The following is a 15,386-nucleotide window of genomic DNA, read 5'->3' as shown; positions in this document are numbered from 1 at the left end:
TGATTTTATGCTCATTTTATGCTTAGTTATTTGTTTGGCTACGAGTTTGATCGTATATTTTTTAATTTTGTGCTGCGTTCTGTAGAGTGAGCGCAAACGTTTTCTTGCTGGCTGAAAACAATTTTTTTTTTAACTTTCACTGCGTACTCATTCGATTAGGGCATTCTTTTCTGCCGCAAATACAGACCACGAAAGCTAGAGGTTGTTTAAAAAGGGTTAGGCGTGATGGGTGCGACCGATGTTTTGTTCTGGGAGCCAAATATCACATGGCTCAGCGACAACAAATCCCGTCTTGGGCAACAGAGTACGTCTAAACATCTGGGCTACCTGAAACATGGTTCGGAGACTAGAGCAGCGGTTCAAGCAAACGTTTGTACAGGCTTCAAAGAGGCTCTAAACATGCATGCCCCATCTTTCCTCTTTCCTTTTAAGGATCGTTATTCGTTTTACCGTCAGCTTGTTGCCAAAAGCGTCTTCATGGTAGGATGTTTAGAATGGCAGCATTACTCGCACAGAGCTGAGCAAAGCGCATTCACTAACCCATAGTTAAAAACGGGAACACCTCACAAGCTTCATCGGTCGTGTCTGTGTAGCATGCAACAGGCAATCTACGGTGAGGTCGCGCGAGCCAAAAACTAAGTCGGGGCAGTTTTGGGGAGACGTGAGGGAAAGACTGCCTGAGCTTCCTTTCATCAAAACTGGCGTTTTCCTTGTCCACTTAACGCTCTATCTCTGAGTGTGAATAGCATGTTGGAATCACAGCAGCACACCACATACCGCATGTGCGACGGTTTCGACGACCATCTTAGAGTGCCTAGATGCAATGTTGCTGTAGTATAGGAACGCTGCATCGGGGCACCTTAGGCTATCCACTCATGGACCACCCCGTCTTCGAGCGTGTGGAAGAACGCTGGCTATTGATGGCATTCCCCGTTCAAGGACGCTGTTGCAAACATGCACATTCTAAACAGAAAGCAAAGGCAGTGCGCAAGAGGACAGCTTACTCCCTTGTTACTCCCATATAGGGACTAGTTCATTGTAGAAAGGAGAGGGTAGACCTGAACGCAGGAAAGACGCTACAAGAAGCCACACAGGAATAAAGTAAGGTGTATATCGTGGGGTCGGTGGTGTATACGCACGGTGCTTGCCTTTTGGCCGGCGTAGCGCCGGGCGGAAAAGCCCCAGCCGCGCGGATGTACTCGCCGCCGCCGATCTTGTCGAGTCCCCTGCGAGGGCCAGCAGGGCCTGCCGATGAGGAGAGCCCCCGCAGCGCGTACGGAACCAGCGAGCGCAGCAGCTCGGCGTCTTCCGCCGAGCGCAGGAGTTCGCCGCCGCTGATCTTGTCCAGGTGGCGCCGCCCTCCTCCGGCCAGCTGCTGCCGCAGGCCCCGGATGTACTCGCCGCCGCTCAGTTTGTCCAGCGTGCGGGCGCCCTTGGACGGCGACGAGGGACCAGGGCCGCCGCCGGACTCGTCACCCCGCACCTCCTGAAAAACAGAGGGTCCTCACTCAGGGACGCGGAGCCACTAACTACGCCAAGAAGAACGAAAGAACAAGGAAGTGGGCAGGAGTCACATGAGAGACGCGTACCCAGAAAGAACAGTCGAGTTTTTTTTTGTGCGGGCAGCTATCTCCATGACATCCGGCTCCTTGAAATTTCTTCCCCTATCCCTAAAATACCCTCCCTCCATAGCAGCGTCTGTGGCCGCAACCAGCTGGAATACACGCGTTCTCAACCAGTCAGCGATGAATGTGTTAAGGGGTTTATCGACGAAAGTGTAGGTGGCTTCAGCATATGCCGCTAACCGTATTGTGACATGATTGCGTTCTAGCTTCACTCTATACTCTTTCTGTGCCATTTCTTCAGAGTGGAGTATCAGGCCATAGAAGGATTCCTTCGGCCATACTCTGCACCTTTCCTGACTGTAAACATTTAGCTGTTCTTTATCTGGCTCACTCTTTTACCCCTAGGGACAAGCTGGGTCATCGTCGACCTAGGTTGGGACTGATAACTCTTGCGTTCGCCAGCTCTCCGGGGAAAACTTGTGAGATTAAGGGAGGGAGGCGCTCTCCCAGTTTGTCCTCGGTATTCATGTGATTCCGGTTGAACTTCCTCATGTGGGATTAGAAGTGGTGGGTCGGGACGGGGCATGCAGTGCAAAAATCCTACCACTTTCTTTTCTTCACATATAAAAAAGAGAGAAAAAGTGCTGAGAAATTTGACGGACTGAAGGCTCCGGGTATGAGTTAAGGAAAAGAGCGTCAAAGATTCAACTTTAATCTGCTTATGTGACCACAAATACTTTCAAGCCCGTTCTTGAAAGCAAGCATCGCAATTAATTGCCTGAGCGCTAGAAACATGGTCATTTCCTTGTCACGAATTTTACGTTAGAGATACCGAACCGCTTCTGGAGGCGCAAGTGAAAGGACAACTTTTTTACCGCAATGTTACTTCTGTTCTCACTTGTCATTGCAGATTTCATCGCGTTAAAACGGTCGTGTTTACCAAAACTATGAACACGTCGAACAACGGGAAGTGCTGAACACAGTCGAGATTACTTTGTTCTTGGCTACGGGCATTATCGGTGCCTGTAGATGTACCCTAACCTCCAACCCACTGCAGCGGGTATATAGGCCTCACAGCCGCTCGACTTAACCAGCAATATTACCATCAAAGCGGAATCTAACGCAAGAGGATGTTACAAGGCTGCCTTTATTATAAGTGTGAAGAAAGATGTTCACTTCGGATTTATTGCCACTTCGCGCCTGGCGTTCGCAGGTACGCTAGCAATAACTGCGCGCTCACCCGAGCATCACCCCACATCTCTACGCTGTCGTACCGTGGTACCGATTACGTCCGCTCGAGTACCGTGTGGATTTTTACTCACACCGTGTCTTTTTCAGTCGCTACACTCAGCAATGTTTCGCTGTTAGCCGCCTGGTGATGAGAGCTTCAACTAGAGTGAAGGCCTGGAGAAGCAGCGGGCACTGTTCTCGCTACTGAGCCAAGATATGCTTCGCATCGCTCGGTTGGTTCCCTGAGTGATCCATGCGAACATTTTCCATCCCTTTGTCCGGAATAACCACGGCTGCCGTCGAGCTCCGTTAGCCAAGACCACAAGCCATTCGCGAGATAGATCCAATAATGTGTCTGCACCCACTTATGTTGCGGAATCAAATGACGGAGTAAACAATAGATGTTTCGATCAAATGCAAGCGGAGTGCATCTCGACGCAGCAGCGTTGTTTCGCAAGGCTTGTTCGATCTCGGCGGCAACGCAAACGAGCCCCTGGGAGCCTCGGTCGACGCCTACATTGCTGCTGTCCTAGCCCATTCCGCCCTCGTTCACCCTCCCCCTCCGTTCCCTTCTCCGTCCTATCGCCACGGCCTCGTACACGAGAACATGGTCATACACGACAACGACGAGGAAGGTTGGGGGGGGGGGGGGTGCCTGCACTTCTGGCGCCTTTCCCACGGCATGAAAGGGGCGGCCGTCCGCACCTTCGATGCGCGACGCTTCACCGGTGGCCTGAAGAGAAAACTCTTAGTCCCCGAGAAGGGAAAGAATTGGGGGAGCCGAGAAAATGAAAGCATGCACACGCAAGGGAGCGCCGACGGCGTAATCGCCACGGTCTGGCCCTCCGTAGCGGCATCATCGGTCCAAAGCACACACACACGTACGAAAGCTGCTAGCGTCTCCATGCTCGGGCGTCGACAAAGACGCCGGCGGGACACCAAGGCGGTCTCACACTTCCAACGTGTGTCGCGTGTGTGCGTGAGTGCTTGCTTGCTTCTTTATCGAGAACGAGTCATGGAAGCGTAACACAAACAAAAGGGGGCGTTGCCCGCAAGCTGCCGATGTTCATTGGAGGCTGCTGCGGCCGCTTCGAGCGCTCGTGTTTTTTTTTCTCCATTCAGTCCCCCACGAAGAAACGCGCTTCTGCTCTGGTAGTACGTTCGTCATTCGCTTGTCGGTCTGCGTGTCGCTGCTTAGTGCGTGTATGTAGCGCACGTGTTTGTTGTTTCGCTCCGAAGAAATGAGACGAGTGTGTCTCAATAGCCATCCGTCTTTTTCGTGCTCGCTCAGTGGTTCGCTCGCGGGTGCTTTCGTTCGGCTGGCACCTACACTCCTCCCCTGTCAGCGGGGGTGTACACCGATGAATCGGTGGCGACACGGACGCGCTCTGATGAAAAGAGAGCCGAAAGTTCGGACTACGCGGAGAGTGTCTTTGAGGGAGGCAAGTGGGGACCGAGAGCGTTTTCTTTTGTCGCGGTTTCGGGAGCCGTCGATCTCTTTGTGCGAGGCGCGCGAGACAGACCCGCGAAAAGTGGTTGCGTGGCGTATGCACCTGAGAAAAGGAAGTGGGCACAGCGATGACGACGGTCTATATCCGGGCGCGACCTCCGATTCTCTGGGGCCGCAACGGAGGCGGTCGATGTGGCACCCAGTCTGGATACGCATTGTGCCTCGTGACGCGCGCTTCGTTAAGACAATAATGCCTTCCAACGGAGGGTCGGTTTCGCGATATCGTACGCGAACGTGGGCGGACAGGTTCAGTCTGTGCTTTCATCGGGTCACGCTATTCATTCTGTCGACGGACGAATAATTGCGGGCTACGCACGCAGGTCGTTGTATTCGGACAACGGGCAGAGTACACGAAAACAGCCTCCTCTGCTGAGCATTAGCGTGCGCGAAAACGTTGCACTCAGCGATTCCTTCTAAGAATAGTTCCGAATAGCGGCGCCTAGTGTCTGCCTATGAGTTACGCAAAGCAAAACCCGGGAGTTCCTACCTTGAAATGGGCGTGAACTCGGGGAGCGCGAGAATAGCATCGCAGTGAAACACTTCGCAGCGTGCTCACACCACGCGCAAATGCGTATGACGAGGAAGCACTTCCTGGACGTCGCCGGGTTTTGCTCTACTTTTAAAAGTTTGCGCCGACAGTGGTATGCGTGTATACACCGTGTACATCACCCACAGACTTTCTAACCAGCATGAAATGCACTGCTGTGTGTTGGGACAGCGCCTACTTCAGTACAGTGCCAGCACCGTCACGCCCGTTACCATAGTGTTGCGAATGTCGGTCTGTTTCACTGAGCTACCGTATGATGACGCCAGCCTATTCCCCAATCTCGTAAATTTTATATTATTCGCATTATTATTTACAAATATCATTATTGCGGAGACGTTTTGTGATTTTTGCAAATACATTTGTTGGTAGAAAATACGGAAATTTCTGCAAGTAGTGTCTGTTAGAGGGCATTTCAACGTGTGGACGCGAAACGACGACACGCCATTACCCAATTTAGGGGAGAGAAGAGAAGAGCGACAGGCGGCCACTCGAACCTCTCAGGCTGCAGGAACTGTCTGAAAGAGGCACTGGTTTGGATTGTTCCGGTACATCAGGGTGTAGCGGCTCTTACACCGCTCACCTGAACCCTGCATATCGCATGCCTCCCAGAAAGACGAGAAACGGTGATCTGAGAAATTCACAATCTCTTGTTTTTTTCTTTATTTGTGACATGGGCTACCAGTTACGGAAGAAGTCAATACGTGGCCATTGAAAAGCCCCTTCTTTACTTTCACTACAGGCCTCCACTTGAAATAAAAAAAAACAACCAAAAGGGAAAAAGAGGTATGGAAAGACGCTGCCAGATTCGCGTGCTCTTCTCCGTCCGCATTTATCTTGATCCAACTACACCAACCTCCCTATCTAAATTGTGTGTGTGCCCTCATTTAGAACAATGCATTCCCTCCGGCATGCACACTGCGTACTCTTGGTGCAAGTCATGCCATTACCCTTTCTGTGCGCTACCAACTATCATACCGGCCAAGTATTGTTTGATTTATCTATCACAAATACTTGTTTATCTGAGTCGCCGTGGTGGCTGAGTGGTTATGGTGCTCGGCTGCTGATACGAAATGCGCGGGTTCAATCCCGGCAGCGGCGTTCACATTTCGATGGAAGCGAAATGCTAGAGGCCTTTGTACTGTGCGATGTCAGTGCACATTAAATACCTCCAGTTGGTGGAAACTTTTTGGGGCCCTCCACTACGGCGTCCCTCATAGCCGGAGTCGATTTCGAACGTTAAACCCTATATACTAAATTAACTTGTTGATTTGAAGTGCCGCTTTCTTTTTTCGGCACGGCAGCCTACCACAGCGATATTCATCGGCGATTTTTCAAAGCGTTCGTAGATATCCATGCCCTGCCTCACTCTAATGAAACATCCGCCATAAAGGGAACAGACGCGCGTACAGTCTGCCCAATTCCTAAGTCTCGTTTTTTGTTCGTAAAGAGACAAAAATGCGACAAGACGCATATAGGCATACTCAACGTACGGAAATTAAACCGATTAGCTACCCATAAAGAGCGCAACAGAATGGTGAACAGCAGCATACAGATCAGCCAACAGTGATCAGGCGAAGGGGTCTCTTGCAATACGTGCCTCGTTTTTTTTTCTTCGATATGCAGGCAGTTGTCCGAGAAAAGTGAGAGCTTCATGTCTGGGCGCGTAAAGATTAACATAGTGTCGAACCGCAATAAATGCTTAGTTTAATTGAAGCTATCCGCAACTGAGCGCACGCATAAATATTGTCACGCGTGAATGCGGGAGATCACTGATCACAAGAGACAGCGGCGGGCTTCGACGATCGTCTTGACCACAGCTCCAGATCGCTGTCACTTCCACTTCCTCTTTTTGAGGCAGCGCGTGCTTCAGGTCAGCGCTGAGCAAACATGCGGAATGCATGGTGTCAATATGCAGAAATTGTTTTGTTAATTATTCGTAGCGATACTGATTGAGCCTGAATGAAGATAGAGAGCGAGTTTCTTTCTTAGGCGCTAGTTTATGGGGTTTTGTGATGCTGCCTAGGCATTACGAAACTGAGCGCGATGTGAACAGGCATGAAGTTTATTTTCCTCTGTCCTTCCCATTCAGCGAACAAAGTGAATAAAACACAAACTCGAACAGGAGTTTTCTGACAGGACGCTATGTTCATGTGCCGCTTCTCACAATTAAAGCAACATTTGCTGAACCAAGCCCAAGACAAATTAAAACTTTATCCTTATCCACAACTGCGTAGTGCTAAGCACTAAATGCACAGAGGGTTCGAACTTTTTTCCTAATTCTATATGGTTTTCATTGTTATTGTACTGCTTATGTTACGAAGTTTGACACAATCTGCTGCAGAAGTCAACGAGCAGAATACTTCTGAAATGTGCAAACAATGGTACGTGAGCAGCATACGCGCTTCATAGATGACGAAGTTGTTTGCCCAGTTTACCATGCATCCAGACGGTAGGAGCTGTTGTGCTTGCAACGCATAAATACGGTCTTGTTGGTGCAGTGCGACCAGTTTGGAATTCCTCACTGAGAAATAGAACTTCAATAATGCGAGCACTTTTTCAGGGCTCCTTCGAAGAGTAAGCTACTGAATTCCTAGAGGACGAACAGGAAGTTAGTAAGGAACGAAGAGCTTAAGTCTCTCTACATTTAGTCCCGAAATACACTAATCGTTGTGACAGAGCGGTTAGTCCCGAGATGACTAAACGCTCGCTCACCTTTTGTATCTTCTTACCATCAGATGCAATTTGACTAAAAAAATGATCATATTTCCAATTGCATGCAATCGGAAATAGGCACACGAATCAAAGTGTCATTTCTTCTTTATACCCATTCTATTTGTGCGCATTGTGATGCAGTGTATCTGCGTGATATTTTGACTTCGTCAAGGAACTTTAATTTTTGCCATATTTGTCTACAAAGCAAGACAGCGTGCTAACGCGGTGTCAAGTCAGCTTTTCTGATACGTCCAGTAATTTTTGTTTACTATGCAACTACTGACGACTTTCAAATTTGAAATCAAAATTTCCAGAGCAAGGTTTCAAGCTGCGACACAGGCGTATATTCAATTTTGCCGCTCTTGCTTCTTGCTTATATGATGATAGATGCTGGCGGTTGAACAGTGCACAATGGGCAATAGTTCCGTCTAAGCTGGAGATGGCCCAGCTAGCACAATTATCTTGTTAGATACAAGCGCATAAGCTCGACGAACGTGAAAGGGAAACACATAACCTAAGGTGTCTCTGCCCGTATGCGGGCACAGTAGAGGTGGAACAATATACGAAGAGAGGGTTTTACAAATAAACGTGTTTTTTCGTCGTTTAAATAGCTAAAGAATGTCTTGAACTAAGGTGCATCGTTATGGTCAAAATTCGAACGTGGCAAGGTGAAGTGAACGGCAACTGCATATATGTGATCAATGACGGATGTGTGTAATGAATCACAAATAAACGCATACTCTTTTCCGTAGAAATTAAAGGTACACTGCCCTGCCTTTATAAAAGAGATGGGCGCGCTGTTTCTTTAATGGTCTGGTAGAAAATCATGATGCGCTAGCGAAAAAAATTCTTTCCAAAGTTGGGTTTTACTACCAAGAAAACACAGCAACGCCAGAGAGAATAACTTTATTAAGGCTCTTGTAGTAAAACGCAACAGTATAACGGGAGAAGAAACAAAGCACGCGAAGTTTTTATGGTGGGCAGAGTAACCAAATGAGCTAGTGGATCGCCGATTGGAGAGGCCAGCTGCCAGTAGATGAGCGAGAGCTTTTTTTGGCGAACAGCCACAACCTCATTTTTTTTAAAATTCAAGCAACCCCCCTCAACTGCCCAATAATTAATCCATTTCAAAATGAATAGGAAGAATCATAGCATGCTCCATATTATGAAAACTTTTTTCCGGCCTAGCCGTCGTGGTGTCAGTGATTACGCGCCGAATGTTTGCAGCCCATTGCCAAAAGAATATTCGTGCCAGACTTGTAACACCATTTATCTGCAATGTTACCGCTACTGTCCTCAAGAAGACATCTCCAAAGGTGAAGAAAACCACTAGCCTGGCTTTATCTGCGTTCAAGATCTTGCCTTGAGGGAGCATTTTTTGTTTTTGTGACGGAGAGGAATTACTTTCCATTAAGTTTCCGAGCCTACAGACTCTCGTCCTGAGGCCTGAGTCTCTAGTCGAACCTGCTAGAAGCGTGAGCAACAGTACTGTGCCGAAGTCGCCACTTGTCGCATTAAGGTCACTGATAACATTATCACATTACCGTTAATTCACTACCCGGCTGTAATGGCCGGCACTCTGCGACGGCCACTTCCACCGAAAATAACGGAACCTGTAAGCACATCACACGAGACACCGGACGCGCACATCTACGCCTGCGCTCATCTCGCAAGAACACGCGGGCCGCTGGGAGCACATTTCAGGCACGCGAAGTTTGGAGAGCCTTGCGACGACGCGTCTCTTTCCGAAGGTGCGCTCCACCTATTCTCCGCCGCCAGGTATGAAAACTGTCTACGCAAAGAGTGCGTGTATACAAAAACACGTGTAAAAGCACTGTGCTGCAAGCAATGCGACGGAGAGCCACGTAGCTCGTTAAGTCTGCGAATCAGGATGCATTGGTCCGTTGAGAGCGCTTGCATAACTTCTAAGTGTCTGCATGCCTCGCATATCGCAAGCAGGACCATACTGACGCGTTTGTGTAGCATTCCAAACCTCGTCAGTGTGAGCCCGTCTGGTAGTTTACAGAGACACGAGGTAACGTTCATGGCCGTCATGAAAAATGCTCTGCATACGTTTATTGCGTTAACTCCTACAACGTCCGACTCTGACAGGAGTTCGCCAAATGTTCTTCCCGGAGCGGCAGTAGCCGACCATTCTTTAATACGCTAAGTATAGACTGTTGCAGAGGCAGAAGCTGTCGTCATCTCGACGATGGCATTAGTGTGTAATGGCTCGCACGTGTCCACCGGCCAGTCGCAGCAGTCAACGGCGCCATATTCAAAACAGCGACCACTGCATGCCGCTATCTAAAGAAAATCCTGCATATGCTCTCCTAGAATCTTTCACCTTGTCTTGAACGGACTTCAGCCAACTTATGGGCCAATTATTCCGGCTGTTTCCTACCGTGCTGCGTCGTGACATTTCTTCATTTTCGTATTTAATTTGCTGTTGTAAAACTGCGCTGCAATTGGAAGACAGAGCCGCATATAGCCAGATAACGAACTTATGAAACCATTTGCGTGTAAGAACAGCTATTAAGTGGCTCTTAAGCGCAGTTCTTGCAATTAACGGTTTTGAAAGTTTGGCGCCTGATTACACGACTCTCCGTCTCTGAAATACAGCATTGTTGTGCACCAGCAGATAAATACGGCAGACGGAGAAATGCCACAACGCTGCAGAGCAGAGAATGACCGTAATAATTGGCCCATAAGTTTGCTGAAGTCCGCTCAAGGCAAGGTGAAAGATTCTTGAACAGCACTTGAAGGATTTCTTTCAGGTTTACGTAAGTAGCCATGTGAGGAGGAAACAGGAGATAAATAATGCAGCCATTCAAGAGACACTTAGAAACCCCTGCTTTATATGGCACCACCAGTGCGTAAAGAGGAGCGAAGGTTCTCTCTATACTAGTCACGTATCTTACACTTCTTATGTCATCCGCGTCTACTGCTTGAGAAGCTAGGCAACAGAGAGAAACAAATGGCTTGGAAGGCAGCATGAACAGCCCTAGTTTATTTCTGCACAATAAGAGGACAGGTTGAAAAACTTACTGCAACCTTACTGCAATAAAAGCTATCTTCAAACGACGTGAAAGACTTGGCGGCCGGAGCTCTTCCAACAGTTATACATACACCGCCACCTTGGGACACTTTCAAAGCCCTTGAAACACGTAACAGGCCTCTGTTGTCAGATGCCTTCATAGGTGTTTTCATCGTTTATAGTTTATGGAGATTTAACGCCTCAAAGCGACTCAGGCTATGAGGGACGCTGTAGTGAAGGGCTCCGGAAATTTATACCACCGGGGGTTCTTTAACGTGCACTGTCATCGCACAGTACACGAGCCTCTAAAATTTCGCCTTCATCGAAATTAGACCACCGTGGCCCGGATAGAGCCCGAGTCTTTCGGGTCAGCAGCCGAGCACCATAACCACTGAGCCACCACGGCGGGGCCCTCCAAGGTGTTGTCCCGTCATCCCTTACTCTACTCACCTGTTCTTCACTCCATATGGACAACACTCACGCATGGCTACTCTGCCGGCGTGCTAATTTCAAGGCTTCCTATGGAGCTGGGCATTCGAGTGGGTAGCAAAAGACACTTCTAAAAGTGGGCGGGAGTGTAGTTGGCCAAATCCGCAGAATGGCGGCGTGCATTCAAAGCACACGCAAACTGCGCGCGTACATATGTACGAGGCGGTCTTGAAACCACATGCCTGACGCTGGTTCCACCTCTCGAGTATGGTTTCGCGCCATCCAGACCCTCAAGTGCGTCTAGGAAACGAAGCGTTATCAGAGGTAGTAATCCAGCAAGTGCGGTACGTACTACGGATTAAGAGCGAAGGAAATGAATGCAAAAAAGAGAGGAGGAATGAATGTACGTAGAAAATAATTGTCAAAATGGCCGCCTCGCAAGCAGCAGGGCTGTCTCTCTCATGAATATGCAAAGGCGCCTCCACCGTGCCGGAATCCACTCCACGTGTGGGGAAATGCTAGAACGCCGCGCGCCTTCGGTGCACAAATTGTCCCGTTCCCTAATCGCGCCCTACACCTTCCCTCTCCTTTCCCAGTTGTTTTCTCCTTTCCCTCCGTCTTCCCGATTTCCCCAAACGTATGTGCGTCCTGTGCGCTGCTATGCTGCCTACCTACCGTCTGCCCTTTCCCGCTGTCGGCCGCCTGCCGTCCCGCCCTCATTTCCGCCCTCGCATAACCGCGAAGACGTAAAGCGGCCTTCTCGAGTCTCGCCGACTTTTATTGGCCACTTAAGGATGCAGCACCTCCGCACAGGGTGACGGCTCCTGGGTGTCGACGCTCCGGGGATTTCCGTCGTCGACGACGTCTTCACCTAATGGCTTTCCTTACGGCTTTCCCACGCTTCTCATCAGTGAGTTAGCACCGAACGGAGAGAAATTTCTTGTTCGAAGTCCTTCCATGATCCGAGGACGGAGGTCGGCTTTATTTGAGGTAAACATACGGCTTCGAGTAGGTGCTGTTACGATGATACGGTTTATGTGTGCGAGTGTTTAAAACTTGGTTTTCGTGAGACTTTGAGTGTCATCTCTAACTCTTCGGTTTACAAATCAGGTAGATAGAGTATGCTTCTCTATGTGTTTTCTCTTTGATTCGCTGCTTAAACTTTCGAAATGTGAAGAAACAAAGAAAAAGTATGGCTTCTCATTGTTTGGTTTGAAGCTTGTCATCGTAGCATGCAGTTGTTTAGGGTTGGCAGTGTAGTATCTTGCTTTCAAAAATGATCTTTTTTTCATGGTGAAAATTTCTTCTCTAGGCAGGTCACCTGAATGTGTGTGTCACCTGAACGTGTGTGTGTAGCTGTACAGACTCGTATTAATCCCTTCGCAGAGATCGCAGGAAACTGACCATAGAACAGGGCGTCTTTCTGTAGTCACCTTAAATTTTTTCTCGCTGTCTCCAAGTGTGCGGAGGTAAGGATTAGCCGCTGTCGCCATGGAGGGCCCGTGGAGACGCCATGTCGCTGTACCTTATACTGCCGCAGGCGTATGATTCCTCCTCGTCAGCATGCGAGTAGCATTCTCTTGCGTGGCAGGCAGTACCAGTTCATTCTATATGGCCGGGAACTCATACGAACTTTGGAAACGCCTGCGGCGATGGCGGTGCAGACGGTGTTCGCAATGGTCGCCTTATCACTGTATCTGTGCATGGAATTGATCACCGACGGATGGGAAGTGGCTGGGGCGGGCAGGCTTTGAACAACGCTGAATCCCATCAGCATGTCGTTACGCATCACATGAATGGAAAACAACCGTCGTTCAAACCCGCCGCGGTGTCTCAGTGGTTAGGGCGCTCAGATACTGATCCGTAGTTCCCGGGTTCGAACCCGACCGCGGCGGCTGCGTTTTTATGGAGGCAAAACGCTAAGGCGCCCGTGTGCTGTGCGATGTCAGTGCACGTTAAAAATCCCCATGTGGTCGAAATTATTCCGGAGCCCTCCACTACGGCACCTCATTCCTCCTTTCTTCTTCCACTCCCTCTTTATCCCATCCCTTACGTCGTGGTTGAGGTGTCCAACGATATATGAGACAGATACTGCGCCGTTTCCTTTCCCCTAAAACCAATTATTTTTCATTTATTTCATTTATTTTCTCCTTAAGGGCCCGAGGGCATTACATAAGGGGGGGCGAATTAACATGATGTACAAAATCTTGAACGTGGAAAAATGTGAAGAGCAAAATACAAAATACAATGAAGGCAAGCAAAAACAAAAGCAAGGAAAAAATACAGTAAAAAATGTAGACATACATCTAAGTCAAATAACAGCAAACAAGCAAGCGCAAAAGAAAATTACACCAAGGCGCAGAAATGGAACCAAACTAAGTAACAAAAGAGTACAAAGGGGACAGTCTATTCAGGATGGCTGAAGTTTTAGTTTATTGCGGAATTGTTTTCTGTCTGTGCATTCGGCTATGTTATCGGGTAAGGAATTCCATATGACTATTGCATGGGGGAAAAAGGAGGTACTCATTGCAAGGGTACGGGTGGAAATTCGTGCTAGAGATTTGCTTTGGCTTAAACGATGTGTTCCAATGGGATTACGCCCTCATAAATGTACCTGTTTATTGGTGTTGAGGAGAAGGCGCGGGAGAATGCCGGAAGTCTTAATGTAACACAAAGAGAAGTCGCTTTTTATTCGGCGCAGAAATTTCGCTATTATGCCTCTTGGTTTTCTTTATGGCTTCTCGGCACATTCTTCTGGCTATTACCATTTTGTGGCAGCGCCATCGAAACTTGAGGCTGAGTGCCACATACCTCTCATCCAGTATGCGAAGCCATGACCTACACAGGACATTAACTGCATACCCTATTCAAGCATTTTTTGAAAGCCTGGATGGTTCATTTATATTATATGAAATAAAAATCATATTTGTTCACTGTAATATATTCAGCCTTCCCCTTAGTCGAAGCGCAAAGATAATTCCGTAGCAACAGTTCATTTATTTGCTTTATTTGTTTCCCAAATGGTCTCCGATAGGTTGAAAGCGAAACATTGCACTCGGAGGATTTATAGGTAGGGGGAACATATTGCCGCGTTGAATGCGTTTTCCACAGAACATTTGCGAATGACTTTTCTGTTTCGCGGTTAATGTTCATTTGAGTACTTTTCGGGGTACATCGTCTTCTGAAACTCAATGGCGTTTAACAGTGCTCTAGTCAGAATTTCTTGAAACGTATAATAAAAATAGTCATCCGAAATGCGTTTGCGCTCAGTGCTCATTTATCAAAGCTCTCTCCATTTTTGCTAGAGCATCGTAAATGAAGTCATCTGTAAATCAAGGCGCATACTGAGTGTGGAACTTTTGAATGAATGGCAGCTCAAACAAGAAATGTTAACACGTAGAATCAGCATACAGCCATAGAAATAAAAGAATGTTACGTTTGAGGCGACACTGAAGAGATTCCAAGTATCTTAACAAGGAATACACATTTTACAATGACATCAATATTTTTAATACATTTAAGACAAACCAAGCTTGAACTTCCTGGTAACTTGCAAGATTGTTTAACCTACTTAATGGGATGATACATTTTCAGTTTTAAAATGAATGTAATAAGTCTCAATCTGCGTTAAAACTAGACTCTTGATTTGGGGCAGCGTTTCAAAAAGGCCTATTCATTTCTAAACACTGTCAGCGTTGGAGTGAAGGCGTTGTCGGTGAAGAGCTGATCGGTTCGCACGCCTTGCAGCTACATTTGCATCGGAATTAGAGGTCATGGCATCAATATTTCATAATGTGGCAACAGTCATTCGAGAAACAGGCAGATAGAGGCTCCCACGGCGAGGAAGTACACTTCCGTAAAACTGCAAGAATGCTCCACTGCATTTGTACAGCTCACGCGTTTCTGAGACGGTGTCATCTCATTAGCTACAACCTACTTTCTCTTGGTACGTGCATATGCGAGGAAATGTCAGCGCTTAGTAAAAGTGCCGCCTACTTCGTCGCTGAGGCAACGCAGCTACCATCAACAAACCTTGAAATGCACCTTTAGCAATGCGGGGCCCAACCTAAGTTGATGTATTAGTACACACCGTAGAAACTGCCTGCTTTGGATCTTGAGAAACGTGACAAAACATGCATAAAGAGCGACAGAATACTTCGGGCGCCATTGTGTGTGTGTGTGTGTGTGTGTGTGTGTGTGTGTGTGTGTGTGTGTGTGTGTGTGTGTGTGTGTGCGTGTGTGTGTGTGTGTGTGTGTGTGTGTGTGTGTGTGTGTGTGTGTGTGTGTGTGTGTGTGTGTGTGTGTGTGTGTGTGTGTGTGTGTGTGTGTGTGTGTGTGTGTGTGTGTGTGTGTGTG

At 48.1% G+C, this 15,386-nt stretch overlaps 1 protein-coding gene across 2 annotated transcripts in view; it reads right to left on the bottom strand.

Annotated features, from left to right (window-relative positions):
• LOC144118974 (uncharacterized) overlaps window positions 1-15,386 on the bottom strand; it is a 140,802-nt gene that overhangs the window by 30,495 nt on the left and 94,921 nt on the right. Inside the window, exon 2 of one of the 2 annotated variants that reach the window (XM_077651733.1) lies at window positions 1,149-1,486. In XM_077651733.1, the coding sequence (XP_077507859.1) occupies window positions 1,149-1,486 (338 nt within the window). Of the gene's footprint in view, window positions 1-1,139; window positions 1,487-15,386 lie in introns of both variants that reach the window. The other variant, XM_077651732.1, reaches the window with a different exon arrangement.

This window comes from Amblyomma americanum, chromosome 2 (assembly GCF_052857255.1).
Source record: "Amblyomma americanum isolate KBUSLIRL-KWMA chromosome 2, ASM5285725v1, whole genome shotgun sequence".
Lineage (NCBI taxonomy): Eukaryota > Metazoa > Arthropoda > Arachnida > Ixodida > Ixodidae > Amblyomma > Amblyomma americanum.
This window is presented reverse-complemented; position numbering and strand designations above follow the sequence as displayed.